The 26,209-nt window shown below is 42.5% G+C and overlaps 1 protein-coding gene and 1 long non-coding RNA gene across 4 annotated transcripts in view; one reads left to right on the forward strand and one right to left on the reverse strand.

The window, feature by feature from the left end:
• Window positions 1–26,209, reverse strand: part of LOC142202762 (uncharacterized) — an 827,816-nt gene that overhangs the window by 498,234 nt on the left and 303,373 nt on the right. The window lies entirely within an intron of this gene.
• PRNP (prion protein (Kanno blood group)) lies at window positions 871–24,760 on the forward strand. Of its 3 annotated transcripts, XM_075273057.1 has the most exons (3): window positions 871–1,001; window positions 21,107–21,292; window positions 21,359–24,760. In XM_075273057.1, exons 2-3 carry the CDS (start codon window positions 21,118–21,120, stop codon window positions 21,976–21,978), a joined length of 795 nt encoding a protein of 264 aa, XP_075129158.1. In that variant the 5' UTR covers window positions 871–1,001; window positions 21,107–21,117; the 3' UTR covers window positions 21,979–24,760. The 3 variants fall into 3 exon arrangements, with proteins under 3 accessions (XP_075129158.1, XP_075129156.1, XP_075129157.1); XM_075273055.1 differs by having other exon boundaries at window positions 21,107–24,760; XM_075273056.1 differs by lacking the exon at window positions 871–1,001 and adding an exon at window positions 1,071–1,372 and having other exon boundaries at window positions 21,107–24,760.

A 26,209-nucleotide genomic window follows, 5' to 3' on the forward strand; every position in this document is an offset into this window, starting at 1 on the left:
CATGAAGGACCTTTACTACAGCCATATACTGTAGATATCATACCAATAGGGTGTCCATGAACTCTGTTACTACCGTCTACTGCAAATAAGGATGTCACAAGGAGCGTGCATTCTCTAATAACTCACTGCCTTAATATTGCATTGAGTTTTCTGACCCAGACCCTTTTATATGGGAAGTTTCTTCCTTATAACCCTTTACATCACTGGTCAGCACTGTATAAATAGTCAAGGCGTCCATCAACAACAAGGAGGAGGAGGTAAGATGAAGTGAGCGGTTTCCAAGATAGGAACACACCACTTTAATACAATACACTTATAATATATTTATGACTATATTGATGTGTTTCTGTGTACAGTACTTACTGCTGCGTTGTTCTAACCCAAAAACCTCAGAGGGGTAAGTGGATACCTTCCTATACGCATCTCAATAACATCTCTGAGGAGTGAGGAAAACTGGTCCATCAGGCCAGGACTTGGCCCCACATAGGTGGTCCACAGTGAGATGCAGATACCCCATGGAAGGGGTTCTTGGAAGGGTAAACAGACCCCATCCTTAAGGCGTACCACCAAGATCTTGCTTTAACACATCTTATTCAAGGGCTAACACATTCTCTGGTCTTTGTGATTCACTAATCTAAATGTTTTTGCTTTTTCTTCCGAAAAGGAAATATTTTTTTGCTATGGGAAAAACGAGGTGGAAAGTGGAAGTGTTAGTGTGACTAAGTCAAAGGCCGAGTCCCCTGCAAATTAACCTGTCAGCTTCCCCTTAACCACGAGATGAATAATGCATGGCCTTTAATCCCTCACACTTGCATTTAGACGGATGTTAGATCCATTTTAGAACACACGACACAATCCTTCCCTCCCCGTATGGAAGCGAGTTCTGCCCACTCCTCCCAACCCCCTCTCTGTGAACACAGAGTCCTCAGTACCAGCCTCGGGGACAGTCATACATACAGAAGCGCTCTGCAAGCTCTGCCGCCCTGCTGCTTGTCGCTAAGGTAAGCGCTCTACATATTTTATTAAAATAGCTCGTTGCAGAGAAGATACATTAACTCTTTCAGCACTGATGCCGAAATGACGGCTGTTTCTGGCCAGGGAAATTTAGCAAAATCCTATGCACATGGCAAAATAGACTGCATCTGTTCACATGACATAGCGAAGGTAGTGTTATTATAGCATGACAGTGTCATGGTCAGTAATGGAACAGCGTGCGCCAAGGCTATGACTAATGTAAGAAGTAGTTGTCACAAGTGCATGTGTCATGCTATGAGGGTTCTTGTATTGCTTCGTATTTATATCATTGATCATTGTGTAATAAGGCACAGAACAAGGGATCTGCTAGGACCATTAGGCCTATATATTCAGACAGGTAAGAAAAGGCTCCGTTTATCATACTATACTGTATATATATATATATACATACACACACATATATTGCCGACATCTCATTTTGACATTGCTATTTTGTTCATCAGCTTACTGCATTGTCTCAGTCTTGGGATCAGACACAGCATTGTATGTAGGTGTGCGTGTATTGTGTGATGACAGGTATCAATGGCCCAGTTCCTATTGAATGGAGATAATGAAAACTGCATTACCCACAATCCCCAGCCATGATAATTGCCAGAAAATCCTATAGTATAGTCAATTTTGATATCCATTGATCTATGCGACGGAGCTGAAGGGGAGGAGGTTGGAAAGGCATGTATCCAGGTGCCAAATGGCAGGCTAGGTGTCAACAAGACAAGTGTTTGGATGATGTGAACCCCCTACGGACTATTGTTAATGGTAGGGGTGTATGTTGGATTTTCACAACTTGAGAAATGATCGGTTTCCAGATCTGTCTTTATAACTTTCATGAATATACTTACCATGAAGCTGATCTAGTATGTTCTGTCTGCGCCAATAGTGAGGATCATTTTATCAGTATCTCCGTAGATGATGTGATGGAAAGCCAAGCTTTGTTCTATGATGTACTGCAGTGTCGGGGCTTGCTTTTTAATATGCGTGGACATATACAGCATGTACAATCTGTGAAGATAGACACTGGCTCAGTAGGTAAGAGGCCCCTTTCTCCCTATAAACATCAGGCAGATTGTTTACTGTCATGAATTTCATAGGTCACAGATACTGGTGGATTGTTACGGACGTCATGTGGGTGGGTAGTCTAGATCAATCTATTGAAGACCAAGGAGTCCACGTACAGCACCATTCCTGCATTGGGGCCCTCTGTCAACTGTGTCCACCTTTGCCTCAATGAGTACATAGTGTACTGGTATATATGATATCCCTAAGAGTATATTGCTTTAATCTGCTTTGCTATTGGCATTGGCTTACATAGGCTGACGATGATAATAGTGTGTGCATATTATTGTCTCCGTATTTCCAAGTCCAGACAATACACTCCAGTGAGTAGCAGCGGCGGATGACATAACATGATATATTAATGGTTAGGATGTAATGTAGACGAATGAAAGTGCCAAATTACATAAAACCGGCAATGATTTTACATCTGATCATAATGTGCTGTAATGTATTAGGACATCATTATACATCTGTATGTAATGCTTAGTATTTCCTGAGTAGCCTCGTACAGACTTCATGGATCATTCATGTAGCAGTCGTATGGCTCGGTGTCGCTGGGTGTGTGTTATTGGCATTGTCATGGATTGGTAATCTATAGCTAATAGATTCCATTATTCTGAATCTAGAACACTCCTGATCTTGGCATGTGCATGAGACATCAAATAAGGTACTGTTCACATTGCAGTCATTTTTTCCATTTTTCTGCATCATCATGGAAGAAGAACGATAGCTGGACAAAAGGGGCATCCAACTGACCCCATTATCTTTTAATGAGTCGCTCAGTTTCCATCCTGGTATCCGTCTTGATCATGGGAGGGCGCAGCAGGTTGGACTATTTTTCCCTTCACGTAAAACAGATCTTCTGACAGAGGTTCAGAAATGGGAACAGGGCCTTAGTCATTATAATTGGCAACAAAGACAGATTTCCTATTTAATAATGGAGGCAATTTTACTTATTAAAGATCTAATGGAGTCAGAATTGGCCATACCGAGGGTATATATGCCTTAAATCAGGAATATTAAGCCTAGTCTTCAAGTACCCCAATAAATCATAATTTGAGGGCCTCCAATGTAGGGAACAGCGATAATGCTGAGTTGTCAGGAACGAACACCCCAGTACAAGTCTATGGAAGAGTACAGTTGGATGTGGGCGTTCCTCACTTAGGCCCTTCTGCCAGTGGGGAGATATTGGTGCCAAAAGTAATGACATTAATATCTCCAGCACCGGGGCACATACCAGAAAAGCTCACAGAGTGCACTGTCGGCTTTCTAGCAGTATATAAAACCACAAAGTGATGAGGACATGAAAGGTTCTCTTTAAGGACATCTTTAAATCAATTCTTATTGCAAAAGCCAAGGATTGACTTTAGCAAACATTCCTTTTGTGCCAAGCCCTGCGCCACGGGTTCATGAAAGGAGGGTCCTATAAAAGTCAGTTTTCCATATACATTGTGCATCTTCTCGATGTCCCCTCCATTCAGGAACCACATTGGGAATTCCATTTCTCACACTATCATTTTTATGCTAAAAAACTGCCATATAGGTGGTGTATTTTTGGCACACAATCCTTAATTGCAAGAAAGATGCACCACTTTGTTGTCTTTGCACCCAGCTAAGGGTGGCCTGAGGTGGAGAAAACCAGGAGAGGACTGGCGTGAGCTATAACCGTCCCTGCCTGATGTAGACTTCACTTCTGTTGCATGGGGCCACCCCAGATGTGCCAAAATTATCAAGAGGTTAGGGCCTCTTAATATTCCCGGCACATCTCGCACCAACGAGAACGAATTAGGAAATGGTAGTCTTAATAAATTACCCCCAGTGTTTGTATTAGAGGAATAGGGTTAAATAGCACTTTGGCCTCGTATGATGATGTAGTGTGTATGTGGGGTTGCAAACTGATCTGAACCTAAACATTTCCAAGAAACCAGTAAGTAATTCGAAAAAGAAAGAAGTTAGGTATGTACGGTATGTAAGCTACTGGGTCCTAATACAAAATTATATATATATTTTTTTTAAATGGGACTACCTATGTAGCACGTGTCATTTATAATACTAGCGTTTTCTTATAGGGAACCCAGCAGTTGAATTTGGGACACTAAACCACTAGCAGGTCCTTATAGACTACTGGTTTACTGTACCAGATTTACCGCCTTATGCTTACCAAGAGATGAATACAATGTTCTTGGCTTCACTGTTCATACGTCCATACTTAAGGGGCATATGCAGTAAAGCAAAGGTGTACTGCAATGGCTCCAAAGGGGGATCTGCTAGAAACCAATATGCCTCAATATTCCATTTGGCCATTGACAGCATTAATCCATAAAGCAAGAAAAAATGGCCAAACCACTCAAAATGAAAAACATACTGAGAAAGTCAGGTTAGTGAAATGTGTTGGGATGTCCATACCGAGTTCAGCTGGATTTATTTGGGTCTCCGACCATGCCCAAAGGTATTCTGTGATCTGTGCTATGATGCAACTAGATATGTCGGTATAATATCAGTATATTTGGGACACCAAAACACCACATAAGTGGTTTAGTGCCCCATATTCACATGTTTTTTTCCCATATTTTAGTGGGAAAGTGAACTTTCGGCACCCTCAAGTAACAGGGCCAGACTACAACTGATACTCCGCACCCTTTGGCTATACCCTTCAGCATAGGAAGACAGAAGTGCTATAACACTAGATAGATCATTTTATATCCTCCACCTATTTGCCTTCCTATGTATGATTTTGTCCATCTCTGCTAAGGAAACAGCCATGACAGTAGTATTTTCAGTCTGTACATCTAATAGTTTAGGGGCCACTAAGTAGACTCTAGAATTGTGCAACAGAACAGCAATGGCAACAAGGTGTTACTTTATATTGTACATACTGTTCCAATGATGGCTCCAAATGGTATAGATGAAAAATAAGAATCACATGGTCTAGAACCAGTTCCATTATATATGAGTTCTCAGACTCCCATCCGAGGAAATCCTTTAAATGTACCCGTAAAAAAAACTTTGTGTACTTTCCAATGGGTACTATTACACAGGACTTTAATACATGTATAACATAACTGGAATGATTTGCCACCACTCCAGCATCTCCCACCACTGCAGCAGATATGTACCAATTACCCACATGCCCACTGTAGCCAATGTCTGCAGTAATACTGTAATGTATGTATACATGCCAACAGCCAGAGTATCTGGGAGGCTTCCGTGTCTCCGAGTTCTACAAGAGTGGGCAAATTTCCCAGGCCCGGCCAAAAGCTTAAACATCCCCTAGGCTGTCCATCATTTTGTATATGTCTTGGGGACACCATCATGTCAAGAAAAAGGGGTACTAACTAAAGTCAGGGTACTAACATGCCCATGTCACAAAAAGGGGTATGACAAGCTCAAAAAGGGACATGGCCTCACCAATAGAGGCGTGGGCTTATTAAAAAACAAATGCTAAGCTTTACACACCATTCCCCTGGATAGTTGGCAGAGAGTATTGGTAAGCATTAGAGATGAGCGAGTAGTATTCGATCAAAACCTCCCCGCCATAGGTATTTGTGTAAGTGGCCGAACACCAAGGGGTTAAGCGCATCGAATATTCAATGCGTTTAACCCCTTGGTGTCCAGCCGCTTACACGCACACCTATGGCGGGGAGGTATTCGATCGAATACTACTCGCTCATCTCTAGTAAGCATGAATTTATGGCAAAACACCAGTAATTGGCGGCAGCGGTCACATGGGTAGTCAGATTATCACTAGAGATGAGCGAGTACTGTTCGGATCAGCCGATCCAAACAGCACGCTTGCATAGGAATGAATGGACGTAGCCGGCACGCGGGGGGTTAAGCGGCCGGCAGCCGTCAAAGCGGAAGTACCAGATGCATCCATTCATTTCTATGGAGCGTGCTGTTCGGATCGGCTGATCCCAACAGTACTCGCTCATCTTTAATTATCACCCCTAGACGAAGATCAACAAGGACCTAGTAAGAGTGGCAGAACTGGAGAGGGTTGGGTATAGATTATATTCTTATTTTATGCCATTCCCTGCCTGTGGTCAATGTTCTTCAGAACACAGAAAACCCAATTTTAAAGGAAAATGATAAATAGATTCTTCCATTGTATTCTATGGACTGGTGAATCTGCAAAGGAATAAGATGGTGAATCTGGTGAAACAGTGTGATGTAACACATAGCGGTTGATTTTCTAAGGGTCATATCAGTCTAAGCTACTGTCATCTGTAAGGATTAGCGATAGATGAGACTGATTTTCTCTAGGGCGGCTGCTCTGAAAGCAATTTGTTGTATTGAACCGGGGCTGTGGCTGCGATGACGTTCACTTTTTCAGCTTGTTTGTGTAAATGGAGCAAACTGAAGTCGAGGCAGCAGATGGCTAGGTCTTTGGTTGCTATAGAGATCCTTCTCCAAGGCAATAGGGCTGACTCTTATAGAACGCTGTGTTTAGCTAGGAATACATTCCGTGAGGAGGAGGAGGAGGAGGAGGAGGAAGGCTTCATTTACCATTAACCATGCCATTAACCTATGTCATGTGCATCTTCTTTTTTAATTCCAATGTTTGTTTTTTTTTTGCTGCTGCTGTATATTTTATATTATATTACTTTAAGTGGAATAAAGTGATTATATTGTATTGTGCAAAAGTTTTAGATGGGCGTGGGAAAAAAATGCCAGAAAGTAAGAATGTTTTCAGAAATAGAAGGGTTAATAGTTTTTTTTTTTTTTTCAATTAATGACATGAAGCGAATGAGCAAAAAAGAAATTGAAAACCCATCGCTATTTGCTGTGGCCTCTGCCCTTTGGAGGCGGAGTCCTGGAAGTGATGAGACGGCCCCCGCAGAGCCCTGATCTCATCATCATCCGGTCTGTCTGAGATTACATGAATAGGCAGAAGGATTGGAGTAAGACTACATCCACAGAAGATCTGGGCTTAGTTCTCCAAGATGGTGGGAACAACATCCCTGCTAAGATCCTTGAAAAACTACCTGCAAGTGTATCGAGAAAAAATTGAAGAAAGTCAGAGGGTGGTCACACCAAATATTAATGGAATTTTCAGTTCTTGTTCATTCTCTTTTGATAACTGACCAAAATGATGAACGAATAATAATTCTAAAAGAAATCTAAATCGATATTTGGTGTGACAACCCTTTGCCATCCATCAATTTTAGAAGGAACTCGGCAGGGAGGTTGTTCAAAAAGTTTCAGAGAACTAAGCCCAGATCTTCTGTGGATGTAGGCTTGCTTCAATCCTTCTGTCTCGTCATGTAATCCCAGACAGACTGGATGATGCTGAGATCATGGCTTTGTGGGGGCCGTATCATCACTTTCAGGACTTGTCCTCCCTAAAGCTAAGGTTACGTCAACTGAAGCAAATTTAGATTTCTCTATTGTTCATTCACTTCATTTTGTTAATAACACTTCTATTTTTGAAGCCATTGTTACTTTGCAATATTTTACTACACTTTACTAAAATTTTTGCAAAATACTGTATATCACAAGGCAGTAGGAATATAAAAAATTTCAGATATTTTAAAATGGGAATCAGAAGGAACCCTAAAACTAAGGCCACACACAACAAAAATGCAGCTGTTCCACTTCTATTACTTGTATAAGAGTTGTGCTCCCCATCCGGTAGTAGCTTCCAGCACCCAGAGGTTGTCACACCCCAATAGATCACATACTGATGACCTATACTGTGGCTAGGTTATCAGTATTAAAAAAACTATTGGAATTCACTCTGCCTAGGCATCGGGGCCTAGGCAGAACCGACTGCGCATGCGCGGTCGGCTCTGCCCGGCCTGACGCTTGAGCAGAGCCGACTGCGCATGCGAGGGCATGCCCGTACATGCGCAGTCGGCTCTGCCTAGGCCGGATGCCTAGGTAGAGTGAATTCCAGCCGGAAGACGCAGCGGGGACGCTGCACGGAGAAGACTTCTAAAGGTAAGAGAAGAACCAGCATTGATTGGCAGAATGTATAGCATTCTGGGAATCAACGCTGGTTCTGCATCGAACCTTAAACTTCGAACAGCTAGTAGTGTTCAATCGAGTACGTGTATTTCGAATACCGTAGTATTCGATCGAACACCTACTCGATCGAACACTACTCGCTCATCTCTATGTGGCTGTAGTTCCCAACTGCTAAAAGCAGAAAGCAGAGGACACCTGCTCTGGGCAAATGCTGGGGGTTGAGTATTAGTTAGTAGTTTTTAATGTCATAGTAGAACATTCATACTGTGGTGTGGGGAGGCCACTATGAGCCATACATTGTGTGGGGGGCCAATATGAAGACATTATACTATGTGGAGACAGTAAGGGGACATTATACTGTGTGATGCCACTAATGGGGCAGTATACTGTGAGGGAGAACAATGGGGCATTATTTTGTGTGCTGGCACTATGGGGGCATTATATTTTGTGGGAGCATTACACTATGTGAGGGCACTAAGTGGGCATTATAATGTGCACTGCAGTTCTTTCCGCAGCGCTTTCAACAGAAAGTTTGCGGAGTTTTCCTCTGCGGACTTTCTGTTACGATTATATCTATGGGAAAGCCGCCGGTGTTTCCGTAGATATAATTGACATGCTGCGATTTGCAAAGCCGCAACGGCTTTACAAATCGCAGCGTGTCCGCACTGCGGTTTTTTCCGCAAAGTGGGCATGGGATTCGCATGAATCCCATCCCTTTGCTTGCACTGTAAAACGCCGCGATTTTTCCCTCAGCGTCTCAGCTGCGGGCAAATCGTGGGGTTTACGTCCTGTGGGGCCCCGACCTTAAGTTTGTGTTTCTTTCTGTCTTCTGAAGACTAGGAAGTATACAATTTATATACAGAGACAAGATAAAGAATGTTATATGGGTCTCACAACATATGAGTAACACAGGAAACTGTGCAAAAGTATCAGATTTAACCAGTTTATTGAGGAGCAGACAGCGTTACATCTCAAGTCTCCAAGTCTCTTTGCAAAGGAACATCACGTAGGAACTGGTATCACTGTTATACAAGTAAACACACAGCATGCAAAGTATTGCTGATATAGCACCTACATATTCCACAGTGATGTACAAGTTATTGCCGATCATGTCAGTCCCACTCAAACATAGCAGTAACCACAATACTTATCATCAGAATCTTAGTTCTAACTGCCAGAGATCTGAGGATAATATAATTTGTAGGCGGAAGATCATGGGGAGATAACATGAATGACACAATGTTTAGTCCTATTCCGTTAGCTCCTGAATACACTAGACAGTTACACAAGTATAGAGACAAGTTTAGGCCAAAAAAGGCTTTCACATCTGTGTTAGTCTCCATTGGAGACTCCATCACAGAGACCACCGAAAAGCGGCAGAGAGAAAAGTCCTACCATTTTCTTCTTACATGCCATATATAGTTTATGGTCAGGGGATAATCGTACACATCAGGGAGAGTGTGTGCCTACATAGTACGGAGACTTACAAGTCATTCCTGCTCTGCTAGGGATTCTGGGTAAAAAATATGCAAATCTTTTTTCCAGGATGTAATTAGGAGAACAGTGCACTCTGTACACCGCCCTCTAGAGGGCAGAATCCTTAACATCATGCATGACTCAGTTAAAAAGTCTAATATCATGATGCGGATTTAATTGCCAAATTAGTATTTCTATTCCAAAAGGAACAGATTCCCAGCTATGGACAGCGCTGTTTCGGCCTATTGGGCCTCCTCAGCATAGCGTAGGGATACGGTTTTTGGCAGAGTGAGAGACTATAGACCAGGGTCAGGGGATACTCATACACATCAGGGAGAGTGTGTGCCTACATAGGCAGTACGGACACTTACAAGTCATTCCTGCTCCGCTAGGGATTCTGGGTAAAAAATATGAAAATCTATTCTCCGGGATGTAATTAGGAGAACAGTGCACTCTGTATAGGAGCAGGAATGACTTGTAAGTCTCCATACTGCCTATGTAGGCACACACTCTGCCAAATCAGTATCCCTATGCTATGCTGAGGAGGCCCAATAGGCCGAAACAGCGCTGTCCATAGCTGACAATCTGTTCCTTTTGGAATAGATATACTAATTTGGCAATTAAATCCGCATCATAATATTAGACTTTTTAACTGAGTCATGCATTATATATAATTTATGTCAGCGATGCAGCTTCAGTAATCTCCTGCAGTACACACTGACATCACTGACAGGCGTAACTATAAGGGGTAGCAATTACTACGAGGCTCAAAGTCTCCAGAGTTATAGATAGTGCTTAAAAAGTGAGGGCCCAGTAGACATTTTGCAATGGGGTTCTGGAGCTCCAGGTTACGCCTCTGATCACGGATGAGACCAGTGATTTGCTGCTGCAGTCATATGAACGATATATGGCACACGTTCACCGCAGTAAGTGCACAGGGACTGATGGGGACAAGGGGAGCAACAGTAAAGTGGCAGATGATTAGTGAGGTGAATGTATATATTTGTTTCATTGATCACATTCCCTGTTTTTGACTCCATTTTTATCAATCTTAGAAGGTTACTAGAGATGAGCGAATAGTATTCAAAACTCGTTTCGTATACCTAGCTCCCATAGGAATGAATGCAAGCGGTCGAACACCAAGGGGTTAAGCGTCGGCCGTCGCTGCCGGCCACTTCCATTCATTCTTATGGAGCGAGGTATTCGAAACTAGAGTTTCGAATACTATTCGCTCATCTCTAGTAACCTTCTAAGATTGATAAAAATGGAGTCAAAAACAGGGAATGTGATCAATGAAACAAATATATACATTCACCTCATCAATCATCCGCCACTTCACTGCTGTTGTTGTGGAATCCCTGGTACAAAGCCAGAGCAGAGCTTTTTGCATTGTATCGGCATTTTTATTTGTGAGTCAATGGTTTTATTAGTATGCGGCCGCCATCCCCCTTCTATTTCAGCTATGTTTCTGTTGCTGAAACGGTGGCAAGATAAGGAAGAGAGGGATTTTTTTAAGCATGCACGGAAAATAATAGGAGACCAACTACAGCTTTTTTCACACTGATTCCAACACGTTTTCAGCACCAGAATCTGTATGAGAAACCACTGTATACATTGCATTTTAAAAACCGTTGGGTAGAGGAGAAGGCCATACTGTGAAAGCAGCCACATTGGCACCCAATGAGTGTGCCCCACCACTTTCATCATGGGATATACCATTTGGCAGGTTTCTACTGTACCACATGTAAGAATGATATTAAATATAAATATATTAGGAAAGGATTTGGTTCTCTGCTTTAGTTCTGTACTTGGCTATCTTTGGATACACCAGCAGAAAACATGCTTGACAACCTATGTATTTAACCCCTTCCCGCCGATGGCACTTTTTGACTTCCTGACCAAGCTCGATTTTTCAAAACTGACATGTGTCACTTTATATGGCAATAACTTTGGAACGCTTTAACTTACCAAAGTGATTTTAAGATTGTTTTTTCGTAACACATTGTACTTCATGTTAGTGGTAAATTTTGGTTGATATGTTTTGTGTTTAATTATGAAAAAATTTGAAATTTGGTGGAAATTTTGAAAAATATGCATTTTATAAAGTTTGAAATGATGTACATTACATACAGATAGTCAGACCACCAAAATTATATCATAAATCTCATGTTCCAGATCTCTGCTTTATGTCAGCATCAAATTTTAGGTGCCCTTTTAATTTTTACGGACATTATAAGATTTACAAGTGAAACAACAATATTCAAAATTTTCAAGAAATTTCCAAAACCCATTTTTTAAAGGGCCTAATCCAGTTATGAAGGGGTTTTGAAAGACCCTTGTATTAAAGCCCCCCATAAATCACCCCATTTTCAAAACTGCACCCCTTAAATAAGCCAAAACAACATATACCTAGTAGTTTAACCCTATAAGTGCTTAACAGGAATTAATACAAAATGGAGGTGAAATTTTCAAATATGAATTTATTTTACTAATATTTTCGTTTAGCCCTAGAATTTGCACATTCACAAGGGTTAAAGGAGAAAACGCATCCCACAATTTGTTAGGCACGTTCTCCCGACTACTATAGTACCCCACTTGTGGGTGTAAACTAATATATGGACGCACAGTGAGACGCAGAAGGGAAGGCGCGCCAAAGAGCTTTTAGAGGGCAGATCTGGCTGCGATCAGTTTCAGGAACCATGTCGCATTTACAAAGCCCTTGAGGAGTCAAAACAGTGGAAGCCTCTAGAAAGTGACCCCATTTTGAAAACCGCACCCCTCAAAGAATTTATCAAGTGATGTAGTGAGCATTAGTAACCCCGAAGTGAATGTGTAAGCTGTGCGGAGTAAATTGGGTACACCAAATCCCATTCTATTTTCCCACCAGCTCCTATGACGCGGACGGGGAAGAGGGGCATTCTGGGGGATCAGCGCTGGTGTATTATCCCTCATAAGCTCTAAATATGGGGTGTCCCCTGAAAACACTCGCACAGCTTATACATTTCCTTCTAGTCGCAGCCACTTATGTCCTAATGATTTGGTGACTTTTAGGGTTTTTGTCTTCACATTGTACAAGCTAGATTTTTATTTTCTGGCAATGTGGCCATATGAGGGCTTGTTGTTTGCGGTATTAGATGAGCTTCTCAATGCCACCATTTTGGGGCCTGTAACTTATTGAATACATTTTATTAACTCTTTCTGGGTGGGATGTAAAAGGAAACATCAATTCTGACATTGCTTTTTAGCATTTATTTTTTTTCCCGCGCAGCGTACACTATAAGTAACATGTTACCTTTATTCTGCGGGTCGGTACGGTTACGGCGATACCTCATTTATATGATTTTTAATGCTTTGCTATTTGTGCAGAATAAAAATCAATTTAGGGAAAAAAATCAATTATTTTTGCATCGCCATCTTCTGAAAGGCATAACATTTTTATTTTTCGCTAGACAGAGCTGGTTGAGGGTTTATTTTTTGCGGGAACACCTCTTCTTTTTATTGGTACCATTTTGGTTTTCATCTGACCATTTGATTACTTTTTATTGAGCATTTTGTAAGGGAAAGGTGGTGAATAATCATTATTTTGTGCGGTTTTCTACGGGGTTTTTTACGCCGTTCGCCGTTCGGGTTAAATAATGTTTTAATTTTATTGTTCAGGTTATTACGGACACGGCGATACCAAATATGTAATTTTTTTTCTATTTTTCTTTATTTTACATAATAAAACATTTTATATGGGGAAAATGGGATTTTTGGGGCTTTATTTATTTAGAATTTATTTTAAACTTATTTAAACTTTTTTATTTTTACTTTTTTCTAACTTTTTTTTTCTGTCCCCATGGGGGATTGAAGCAGTGATCGGCTGATCACTGCTTCACTACACATACGCTGCAATACACGTGTTACACGTGTATTGCATTGTATAGGAAGCTGTCAGCCTATGTAGACGCACAGGCTAACAGCTTCATTTACGGCAGGATCAGCCAGGTGCGAGGACAGGGTAAGTGATGGGGCAGACCCGGGGTCACTGATCAGACCCCGGGCTGCCCCCTACGAACACTGGCACCCCCCGAAACCGGCGCGGGGGGTGCCGATCGGCACCATACTACACTGTAACCCCGGAGGTGCCGGCGGTCATGTTGACCGCCGGCATATCAGGGGTTAACACCCGTGATCGGACCCGGTTCCAACCGCGGGTGTTACAGGGCATTGTCAGCCGTGTATTACGGCTGACACCCGCTGTGCATGGTGCACACACAGTTTCTGTGTGCGCACCATGCATCCGCAGTAATAGTACGGCGGTTTGCAGGAAGCCCTTCCCTGCAGCGCCATACTATTACGGCGAATGTCGGGAAGGGGTTAAACAGCATCCTAATGCAAATGTATGAAGAGTAGGGGACATAGGATATCTATTCTAGTGATCTTAAACTTCCCAGCGATTATACTTCTGTCATTTACCCTGTGTGCTTTGTAAGAAAAACATTTCTTAGGCTGAGGCCCCACCTTACGAAAACGCAGATTTTTTTGTTGCAGATTTTGCTGTGGTTTTTGGAGCCAAAGTCAAGAATGGCTACAAAAGGAATGAAAAAAATACAGGAAGTTCTTACACTTCTCCCTTCTGCTCAATCCAATCCTGACTTTGTCTCAAAAAACCGCAGCTACATCTGCAAAAAAAAAGTTGCATTTCCACAACGTGTGGCCTTAGCTAGAGATGAGCGAACAGTGTTCTATCGAACACATGTTCGATCGGATATCAGGGTGTTCGCCATGTTCGAATCGAATCGAACACCGCGTGGTAAAGTGCGCCAAAATTCGATTCCCCTCCCACCTTCCCTGGCGCCTTTTTTGCACCAATAACAGCGCAGGGGAGGTGGGACAGGAACTACGACACTGGGGGCATTGAAAAAAATTGGAAAAAGTCATTGGCTGCCGAAATCAGGTGACCTCCATTTTAGACGAATAGTGGATTTCAAATCTGGGTCATATGAGAATGTGAACTTTGTGACTATGAGACAGGGATAGCTGTACAGGCAGGGATAGCTAGGGATAACCTTTATTTAGGGGGGAATGTTATTAAAAATAACTTTTTGGGGCTCTATCGGGTGTGTAATTGTGATTTTTGTGAGATAAACTTTTTCCCATAGGGATGCATTGGCCAGCGCTGATTGGCCGAATTCCGTACTCTGGCCAATCAGTGCTGGCCAATGCATTCTATTAGCTTGATGAAGCAGAGTGTGCACAAGGGTTCAAGCGCACCCTCGGCTCTGATGTAGCAGAGCTGAGGCTGCACAAGGGTTCAAGCGCACCCTCGGCTCTGATGTAGGAGAGCCGAGGGTGCACTTGAACCCTTGTGCACCCTCGGCTCTGCTACATCAGAGCCGAGGGTGCGCTTGAACCCTTGTGCACACTCTGCTTCATCAAGCTAATAGAATGCATTGGCCAGCGCTGATTGGCCAATGCATTCTATTAGCCCGATGAAGTAGAGCTGAATGTGTGTGCTAAGCACACACATTCAGCTCTACTTCATCGGGCTAATAGAATGCATTGGCCAACGCTGATTGGCCAGAGTACGGAATTCGGCCAATCAGCGCTGGCTCTGCTGGAGGAGGCGGAGTCTAAGATCGCTCCACACCAGTCTCCATTCAGGTCCGACCTTAGACTCCGCCTCCTCCAGCAGAGCCAGCGCTGATTGGCCGAATTCCGTACTCTGGCCAATCAGCACTGGCTAATGCATTGTATTGGCGTGATGAAGCAGTGCTGAATGTGTGTGCTTAGCACACACATTCAGCTCTACTTCATCGGGCTAATAGAATGCATTGGCCAATCAGCGCTGGCCAATGCATTCTATTAGCGTGAACTGAGTTTGCACAGGGGTTCTAGTGCACCCTCGGCTCTGCTACATCAGATGTACATCATCTGATGTAGCAGTGCCGAGTGTGCATCAGATGTGTAGTTGAGCAAAACTGACTCAGCACTGCTAAGTCTCTGCATTCGCATAGGAATGCATTGGCCAGCCTTCGGCCAATCAGCGCTGGCTCTGCCGGAGGAGGCGGAGTCTAAGGTCGGACCTGAATGGAGACTGGTGTGGAGCGATCTTAGACTCCGCCTCCTCCAGCAGAGCCAGCGCTGATTGGTCGAGTTCCGTACTCTGGCCAATCAGCACTGGCCAATGCATTTCTATGGGGAAAAGTTAGCTTGCGAAAATCGCAAACTGACAGGGATTTCCATGAAATAAAGTGACTTTTATGCCCCCAGACATGCTTCCCCTGCTGTCCCAGTGTCATTCCAGGGTGTTGGTATCATTTCCTGGGGTGTCATAGTGGACTTGGTGACCCTCCAGACACGAATTTGGGTTTCCCCCTTAACGAGTTTATGTTCCCCATAGACTATAATGGGGTTCGAAACCCATTCGAACACTCGAACAGTGAGCGGCTGTTCGAATCGAATTTCGAACCTCAAACATTTTAGTGTTCGCTCATCTCTAGCCTTAGCCTTAAATTGGTAGATTGAGATGGTTTGTATAACCAGTCAACTCAACTCAATCTGAAACCAAACAAAAGGAAGGAGTGGTACATTGGGAAGCGGTCACCCAACCTCTCAGCAAATTAGTTACCCCTTTAGTCGGGGCCCATGTAGCGTAAACGATTTTGCCACAGCGGAAACACTGCAGCAAAAATTGCAGCGTTTTACATTACCTGCAAAGTGGATGGGATTCTGGCTAATCCAATCTACACATTGCAGAAAAATATCCGCAGCAGACATTCTGCAATTTCAGAAATCGCCTCGTTTTTTTAAAATCACAGCTTGTCAATTGTACTTAAGCTGTCCCTTGCTATTGCATGTTGCTATATGAGTTGCAGTGGGGGGCAACTGTGACTAGGCCCAGAAGCCAGGGGACCCCACAACACACTGGGACTGATGAAACCTCTTTGATATCTCTTCTAATTTCCTTTGATGTCAGCCAGTCCATGCATCGTAGATTTATCACTCCTGTTCTCTGGTGCACTGGAGTGAGAAGATTTATGAGACATAGCTTTTCATTGTCAGGAAGGAAAAAACAATAAGCCTTTAATGGCAAACATAGCAGTTGTTCAGCAGAATATAGTCAGTGAGGGATTCTGGTTGTGGCACAAAAGGGGACAGGATTACTATGTTGGAGCACTTAGGTGGAGTTCAGATGGGGGTTTTTGGTCCAGAATTTGACGCGAAGGCCGCCTCAGATTCCGGATCAAAAAACTGGATTTATCAAAGTGGCTGATGTTGGATGATAAATCTGGCATATCTTTACAGATTGTCTGGTGAAAGTTTATATCATCTATTAGCTGGATTATTTTGGGACAGAATTTTACTGCAGAATTTTGGCACAGCCGTGACCCCTTGTCATCTAAGCCACACCTCCTTATTGAGCTAGTTGGGAAAATTGTATTTCACACTAGATGTAGCGGATGAATCAGAATAGTAAAATCTTTAAACTACCGTATATACTCGAGTATAAGCCGACCCCCCTAATTTTACCACAAAAAACTGGGAAAACTTATTGACTCGAGTATAAGCCGAAGAGGGGAAATGCCACAGTGCCGCACCTCCCATGAGGCGACTTGAAGCGAGCGCTTCAGGCAGCACTATGGCAGGGCCTCAGGGAGGGCGGCATTTTTTCTTACCTAAGCCAGTCCAGGACAAGCTGTCCTGGACTGGCTTAGCACGGAGCGGTGGATTGGGGAGGCCACTGAAGCAGCGCTGCTCCGGCAGCCTCCCCTCACACTCAGGCAGAGAGCAGGCCTGCTCTCTGCCTGCGAACGGTGATAACCCCCGCCCCTCCGCTAAGCCCCTCCCCTCCCGGGGGCGGCTTTCTGTCATTCGCTTCGGGCGGCGAGAGGGGCAGGTTCACCCCTGGAAATGCAGCAGCTACTGGAAAATTTCAAAAATTAAAATGGTTGGAGTTTTTGGGTGCAGTAGTTCCTGGGTGCTGGGGAAGGGGAGGGGGTGTTTTTGTTGTCTGTCTGCCCCTTCCCTGAGCTTGAGGACTGTTTTTTTTCCCCCACTTGGAATTCAGCCTGGCTGAATATAGGGTATCTGCAGTGCTCCTATTAACCCCTTCCCGACGGAACAGGAGCACTGCAGATCCCCTATATTCAGTAGACCGGGCACTTCCAGACACAGGGATACCTAATATGTGTGTGTGTCACAGTCATTTTCTACTTTTATATGTATTCTAGGGAAAGGAGGGACTTAGAACTTTTATTTATTTTACTTTTTTATTATATTTTTTTAAGCTTTTTTTTTCACTATTTTATGGGAGATTCTATACATTACTATTGCGACTGGTCATAGACCCTCCCCCCCTCCTCCCCCCCCAATTTATTTATTTTTTTTTTTGCTTGACTCGAGTATAGGTCAAGGGGGGCTTTTTCAGCACAAAAACTGTGCTGAAAAATTCGGCTTATACTCGAGTATATACATTCAGATTGCAGTGGATATGTCACATTATTGCAGAGATGTTGCAACAAAACTGTGAAAAAATTACATTTCAATGTAACGTGAAAGATTAGAAAGCATACAGTGTAACAAATAGGCAACATTGGGGTCATTTAGAATGGAGCAAACAAGGAGGAAATATCCTCACATTCACTCTACTTACATAGATTTCTATGATAATAATGAAAACGTCATGTAAAAGATTAGCTGCCATGCAAGTTTAATAGAATTGGAAACCACCAGGATTTCCGTTGTCGTTTGCGGTGATGTTTTTATGGCAATGTGTGGGTAAAGTGTGAAATGTTTCAGCTTAAGAGTGAGAAAAAAGAAGTATTGTGACTGAGGAAGAACTGGGCAGGGAGTGGGACGTGTCATGGGATGTGTGACATTACAGCTAAATATAGCCAGCCCTTACTAATAATATGCCGAGCTGCCACATAGTCCTGACTGGTGTTTTTATAGCTAGGGTATTACTAGCTATATGGAAAAAGACAGAAATAAAAATGCAGCCTGTGTGACTGTAAACACAGATTTGGAACGGTAATGCATGTGTACCTTTAAAGGGAGTCTGTCATCAGAACTCAGCATATGAATCCAGCCCCGCAGATAGATAGGTTAGGGTCACCTGAATCTAATTGCGGTTCTCACATTGTGAATCGCTGCCTTTGTTGCCAAGATATAGACTTCTTTGTCAATAGGCCAATGATCTCTTTGGAGCAATGAGGGCTTTGACATTGCTCCATAAAGGTCAGCGACAACACCCTTATTGCTCCAAAGAGCCAAAAATAGATGAGATGCATCGTGGGAACTGAAGTTTCTTCAGATTCACTGCATGTAAATAACGGTGGTACAAGGAATCTCAAATAAAATAAAGCCAAAAAAAGGCTGCACAAGGGAATAGAGAGTATTTAGCACTGATGTGGATGTAGTTGCAGTCAATTTTTGGAAGATAGATAACCCTTTTAAACTCTGTGATGTCAGAGGGGCAGTGTCAGACAGGGGTGTGTGATTCAGAGCTCCAGTAGGAGGCAGCCAGTATCAGAGCTCAAAATGACACCCCTTGTCTGCTCCTGTCTTACACCACCCACCTGACAGTACAGAGGCCAAATAGTATATCAGTCACCAAAACTATCTGCATTGATTGCTCAGGAAGGGTGGGGACTAGAGGAAAAATTCCAACAGTGAAGCAGCACCTATTAACTAAGCTAAGAACAGGAATTGAGAGAGGTGCTGAAAGGTTCCTTTCAATATACTAGGAAAGTCCCTTATAATACTTTTCTCCAGAATGATGCGGGGACTGTTTGTATCACCAAAGTACTGTTTGTTCCTAGACTAAGAAAGCCAATTGTTGTACAGCGGTTTGTCCCTCTCATCTCGCAGCCCTGCTGATCTGGCTGCCTGCCTTGTATTCATAGCGCTGCTCCTTCTGCATCATAAGATGCTGCCTGGAATTAAGTAATGCCACATCTCACAAATGTTTTCTTCAACCAACAGTTCTCCATGTTCTTGGAATCATTTTTTTTTTGCACTTACTCTTTGTTTTTTTGTAGATGTTGCAATATGGGCAATATGAAATACTGTTTTTGCAGTCTTGGATATGATGGAGTTGAGCTCTTTAGACTCTAGAGTATAATAGGTGGGGATCAGGGAAGGTGTGAAAAAATAGCAAAGTTATACCACCTTCCGTCACCTCTTCTGGGCATCCTCACGGCATCCAGTGTACCCTCTGGGTCCTCTTCTGGCCTCCTGGGTGACATTATGTAACCCAGAGTTGACGCTGAGGCTTATTAGGCCCTAGAAGTCACATGGGGAGCGCTACCATCATTATGCTACTCAAGCATCATAAAGTCGGCACACCCCATGTGATCGGGACTCAGCGGTGACCTCAAGGCTCATGTCATCCCATAGGGAGAGCCAGAAGATGCCCAGAAGAGGTGAGAACCTCAAAAGTCTGGTTCTGCTTGGTGTGGTATAAAGCCATAACTATGTACTGCTGTTGGTCCTAGTGAGTGTCACCCATCTCATACTGTTTATTTCACTTGGAAGATTGCTCCTCTAGTAGAAACTCACCACTACCCCTATACTAACACCCATGATCTTGGGTCACTGCAGGTAGAAAACCAGGGACAGCTACATGGAGAGCCATAACTCCCACTGTTGGTTTTCTGGAGTCATATTGGAGATAGTGTCTGTCTATCCCCTTTCTGGACATCGATGAGAACTCTCCCTGACCTTACATGTAAGGGGACTCACTTTGCCTCCTCCAACCTCTTCCTTTTCTAAACCCTCTGCTTTGTAGAACACACCTGTTAGAACTACCTGTTCCATCACTTTCCCATTATCTCTACCTATCCCAACCAGCCAACCAACCATAGTCAGTGAATTTGTTTCTTGACTGGTATTGTCCCGGGTGATGGTATAGTTTGATATGACTGTCATAAGCATTTATTGAATTCATACTTGTGTTATGCATATTGTATAATAAACTTCATAAGAGCATTCTAATCTTATAACATAGTGATAACCATATATCATGGATAAGGACATTTAAATTGCATTAAAGTTCTTTATTTTTAACGTTTTGGGATTTACTATGCATTGACTGATTGTGTTGGCCATGTTATGTTGTTTATGTTTCAATGTTGCAGAACAATTTAGTGAGAATTATGTTGTGTCAATGGTTGTTATTCTACTTGTTACTTAAAAGGAACTGTGCCACCATTGCAACTTAACATGTATGACATAAGGTTTTGATCTCTGGGGGTCCCAATGGCTGAGAAATCCACATTCTTGAGAGTAGGTTCTTAAGACTGTATTAGGCAAGCTTTGGCAGTCCTATTGACTTTGAGTGGAGCAACAGCGCACATGTGGGACCAGAACTCCATTCCAATGGGCAACATGGAGCTTCTGTTCTTGTGACAGATGGTGGTACTAGAAGTATAAGCTTCACCTATAGGTGATAAGTTGCTAATTTGGGACAACCCCTTTTAGGAAAAAGAAAATATGTGTCTAAGGTTAAGTTTGATATACCATAATGCAAATATGAATTATAATGTAACAATAAAATATTAATTAATAATATTTCTGCTTCTTATTGCAGATTGAGTAAAGATGGCCAAACATTTCTGGATTCACTTTGCATTATTCTCCTTCTTTCTGATACTGGCGGTAGCCTCAAAGAAAGGAGGGAAAAGTAAAGGGGGTGGCTGGAATTCTGGGAGCAACCGAAATCCAAGTTATCCAAGCAACACTGGTACTGGAGGCAGCTGGAACCCCGGCCACACAGGCAACCGAAATCCAAGTTATCCAGGCAACACTGGCGCTGGAGGCAACTGGAACCCCAGCCACCCAGGCAACCGAAATCCAAGTTATCCAGGCCAGGCCGGAAGCAATTGGAATCCCAACCAACAAGGCAACACTGGAGGCAACTGGAATCCCCACTACCCAGCCAATCCTGGTGGTAGCAACTGGGGAAATAATTATAATCCCGGAGGGAGCAGCTACAACAAGCAGTTTAAGCCTCCTAAATCCAAGACCAACATGAAAATGGTGGCTGGTGCAGCTGTTGTAGGAGCAGCTTCAGGATTCATGTTAGGCAATGCATTTAGCAACATGAGGTATCGTTTTGACAATCCTATGGATGATCGATATTACAACAGCTACCGAAACCAAATGCCCAATCAGATTTACAGACCAACGTACGATGGAAATCCATATGTGCCAGAAGACAGATTTGTCACTGACTGCTACAATATATCCATGACCGAATACGTGATGAAGCCAAATGATGCGAAGAACATCTCTGACATAGACCAAACAGAATACAGAGTGAAGAGCACCGTCATCCGCGAGCTGTGCGTCAAACAATACAGAAGTGAATATCAATACTATAATGGCTCAGCCTTGAATCTGCTCTTCAGTCCGGGTCTCATCCTCATCATCACACTTTTTGTATACTTTGTAGTAGAATGATGTGAGAAAGCGATGCCAATGAGTGGAAAAGCATTCTGTATATATAGATGAAACCAATGCAGATGTCCTGCTCCACTGCCTAATCCAATATTTTTCTTGATTCCCTGTATCATTGGAATGTAATGGGATGCCCCAACATATGCTGTGTCCTATATTAGTGTACACATCACACATCAGAGCTGTATATATAAAAAGAAGCGATCTATCCGTCTTGCTTGGATACAGGTCTTAACCACCATGTTAGTAATATAAACTTTTTTAATTTTTGTAAAAAAAAACAAAAAAAATCTGCCTTCTCTGTGTTTTAGTTTTTATTGTTTTTTTTATGTATTCTATCTCTTTCTGTTTCAACCACCCGGCTCCCTTTTTATGGCGATGTCTAAACATCCATAGCGGACATAATTCTGGTACGACGTTGAGTTTTCTGTATTGAGTTTACTATGTAAGTTTTTTTAGTGGTTGTCACGAGTAGAAAAATAAAACCGATAAAGGACTGTCGTCATATCTCAGAAACACTGGACTGTGCTGGTACCTCAGCATCGATATTACACTGATGGACACTGACTATAAGTGGACCAAATGGTCAATTGAAAATTTTACCCATAAAACTGCGGGATAATTTTGGAGTATCTGGTTCAAAAAATATGAATAATTGCAAAGGCCCGAGAGTCAGAGCTGGTCAATACATCCGGTAGATGAATGCTGTTATACAGAGGCATGATTACTTTGTAGCCATATGAACCATCAAGTATGTTGACGATAATGGTTTCATTCCTTACTCATTTCTTGGTGGATTCCAATGAAGTTCCTATGGGTAGAGAAAGAAAGTAGGAACCAAATGTGAAGTTGCAACGTAAGAGACTTATTGAAGGGTAACAATAAGTTTTTACGTGTAGTATGTCCTATTGCGATACATTTGTCTAGGGTTTTGTGGTGTCATCCACCCTATAAACAGTCAACAAAAACATGAAAGCTTTAAAGGAAACCTTTCACACGAAATATGTAGTACAACCTATAGGCCCATTGACATCTCTGCTCTATGTTGAGAAGTCAGTGAGGCGGACCCATCATTGACTGACAACTATCTCATAGAGGGTTGGCTGTCAATCACTATTAGGACCTTCTTCCATAAACTTATACATCAATCTGTTCAGCCCCTCCTGCTCTATAATATACAGTACTGTCTGCATTCTTTATGTGACCGATTCCCTTTATATTCCTAATAATAAAAACCTGTATCACATTTGTACCAAGTTTTATGGATATCTATTATCTTCAGTCTAATATGGATTTTATGAATGTGTTGGCCTAGACACATAAGAGTCATCCACTCACGTTGCATGCTGCTCTGAGATCCAATGGCTGGCACATCTGTCATAGGTTTTGTGGAAGTATTGTAGGATACCTCCTGGTTATCTATTACTTTCTATGACCCCACGCACAAGACTGTTTTCACTATATTGTCCACAATTGCGGATAGTGTACTGATCCATTTATCCCTATTGTCCCAAACACACGTCCATAGTTTTTACAGACCAGTGTCTGGGCTCCACAACATATGTTGCAGGTTGTATTCTTGTCTATATTTGATGTACAGAATCGTCGGTACAAGTGTATGGAAACTTACAAGGCTATGTGATTGCAGATGACATGATTTTTGCAGAATACTAAACCGTTCACAGACAGTAAAAACTACTGTAGTTGTGTTATGGACTCACGGGATCATCTGCAGCAGAGGGCTCCATATCTCTTGCTCATAGATAGCGGTTCCTATTAAAACACCCTGTCTATTAGGAGAATATTCTGGTTTGTTTTATACAGCAGTGTCTTCAGTCATGTTGCAAGGCCTGCTAAAGAGTCGGACATTGACTTACTGGGTAGATACCCCCGATAAGTGGCAAACCTATATTTTCATCCATTAACATTACCATTCTCTGTCGCCATGAGATTGACATTTATAACCAGTTGCTTTGGGTTACCCATTCTGTAAACCTATGATTTTAGGGTAAAAGGAATCCTAAAATTCTAAGTTATATTGCTTAGTATATGAAATAGCACTTTGCCAAGCATTCCAATATTAGTCTTAAAGCTTTGTTAAAAAATAAGGTTTACTGATGATCCTGGTCCATGCAGTTAGTCTACATAAGAGCTGCTTACAGGGGACTTCACCGCTACATTGATAACACTTTCCGTTGCTATTTCTACAACATTTGTCCTTAAAATGAACATATAGTAGGTAAGAATTACACGAGCAGTGCAGGCAGCATGCTGCTTACCTATACAGTATCTATACAGGCAGTCAACATGTTGCATAATTCATATATGTATGCAGAATATAAGCTCAACACTACCACCATGACACCGACATAGAGAGCATTGTTCTGCTGCTCAACTAGTGGACTCATTGTTGTATTCGTGGATATATACAATATTTTAGCATTGGGCCAAATACAGCAAAAATGTCTCTGTTCACCTGAGAACTAGAGGTAACCCCAACTTATAGGTGCTTGTCCGATGAGCCCTTATATTGCCAGATCTGCTATCTTGTACCTTCCATACGTCAAGCACCCATACAGCATGTTTGCAACACAGATAGCTCCTATGTCTGCCTGCAGATTGTACAGCATCAGAATGGGAATTTATACATGAAATCTTTTCTGTTTAAACCAATGTATTGAATTGTGTTCTTGTATCCTCAATGAACGTCTCTCATACATATACTGCATTATGTTTGGCACGTTGTATGTAACGGTTTATAATAAACCACTGTGGATTATACAGACACCGGGGTGGTTGTCGTCTTTATCCAGGACAAATGACTTCGTAAAAAGCCATTGAAATCCTCTTATAGAAATCACTGTACATCTCCTTTAAATAGCCAAAGCATCTTAATGGTCAGGTAGAGTATGACAGAAGCCATTAGTGCTATTAATAGACAGGAAGAGGCATTAGTCACGTGCCCAGAATAATTATTAGGTTTTTACTCCATCAATGTTAATGGATTACTGTACATCTGAAGGGAATCATTTCTATGGAATTGCATTGGTCATTGTGGGTTCACACCTGTACCCGGTCTCCGCTTTGCAGGTTTCCGTCTTCTACCTGAGAAACTGGACAGGAGACGGAAACCGGCAGTCAGTTTGAATGGGTTTGCAAAGTGTCCGCCCGTCTTCTGCTTCTCCGCAGTGAAACTGTTTTTTTAAACCAGACATAAAGTCGGACATGTAGGACTTTGTGTACAGTTAAAAAAAAAAAGTTTCGCCACGGAAACCAAAAGACGCTCACGGGCGCTCACTGACTGCCGGGTTTACATCTCCTTTCCAGGTTCTCAGGCAGAAGACGGAAACCTGCAAAGCGGAGACCGGGCGCAGATATGAACCCGCCCTCACCTGTTTGTGTAGCCATGTTTGAGGTAGGCTGTGGATACATACTGTGAAGGTAACCTGTTGGTCATCTTTAGAGATGGAAGAACCCGCTAAGATTCTGTTTCGGGTGGCTCAGGTTCCTTGATTTGCTTTGGGTCGAACAAGAAGAAGCGGAAATGAATGCCCAAGAGAAGTGTAAAAATAAAAATTCATACTCACTTTCCCTCTTTTGGGTCTCCTCACAACATGACATGAGTAGAATGAATGACAGCAGGCAGGTATCTAGAAAACCGAGAAACTTGATACAGAAAGTAGATTAGAAAACATATTGATATAACTTTTCATCATACAAGTAATATTTATCTCTCAATATTTGTATGAAACTGGAAGACCCCTTTAAGGTGGACATACACATTAGATTATAGGGGTTCTCAAACTAATTTAAAAAGAATCCATGGCCTCAGTGGTGACCTCTACACAAATGGCACGTAACCTACTGGCCTCAGCAGTGACAGGCTATTTGTGTAGAAGTCACCACTAAAACCAATGACTGGGACATCATTGACATCAACAGGAATTGGCAATAAAGGACAATGAGCAGCCGTCCTTGGAAATGGAGGACCTGAGAAAGGTGAGGGTTTATTGCAGTATTTACTGCAAATTAGTTGGAGAGCCCCTTTAGGCTGAGGCCCCGTGTGGCGAAACACAGCTTTTTTTGTTGCATTATTTGTTGCATTTTGTTGAGCCAAAGCCAAGAATGGCTACAAAAGGAATGGGAAATATATAGGAGGCTTCTTATACTTCTACCTTCTGCTCCATACACTCCTGGCTTTGGCTCAAAAACTGCAACAAAAAAAGCTGCTATT

The sequence above is a fragment of the Leptodactylus fuscus genome, chromosome 5 (assembly GCF_031893055.1).
Source record: "Leptodactylus fuscus isolate aLepFus1 chromosome 5, aLepFus1.hap2, whole genome shotgun sequence".
NCBI lineage: Eukaryota > Metazoa > Chordata > Amphibia > Anura > Leptodactylidae > Leptodactylus > Leptodactylus fuscus.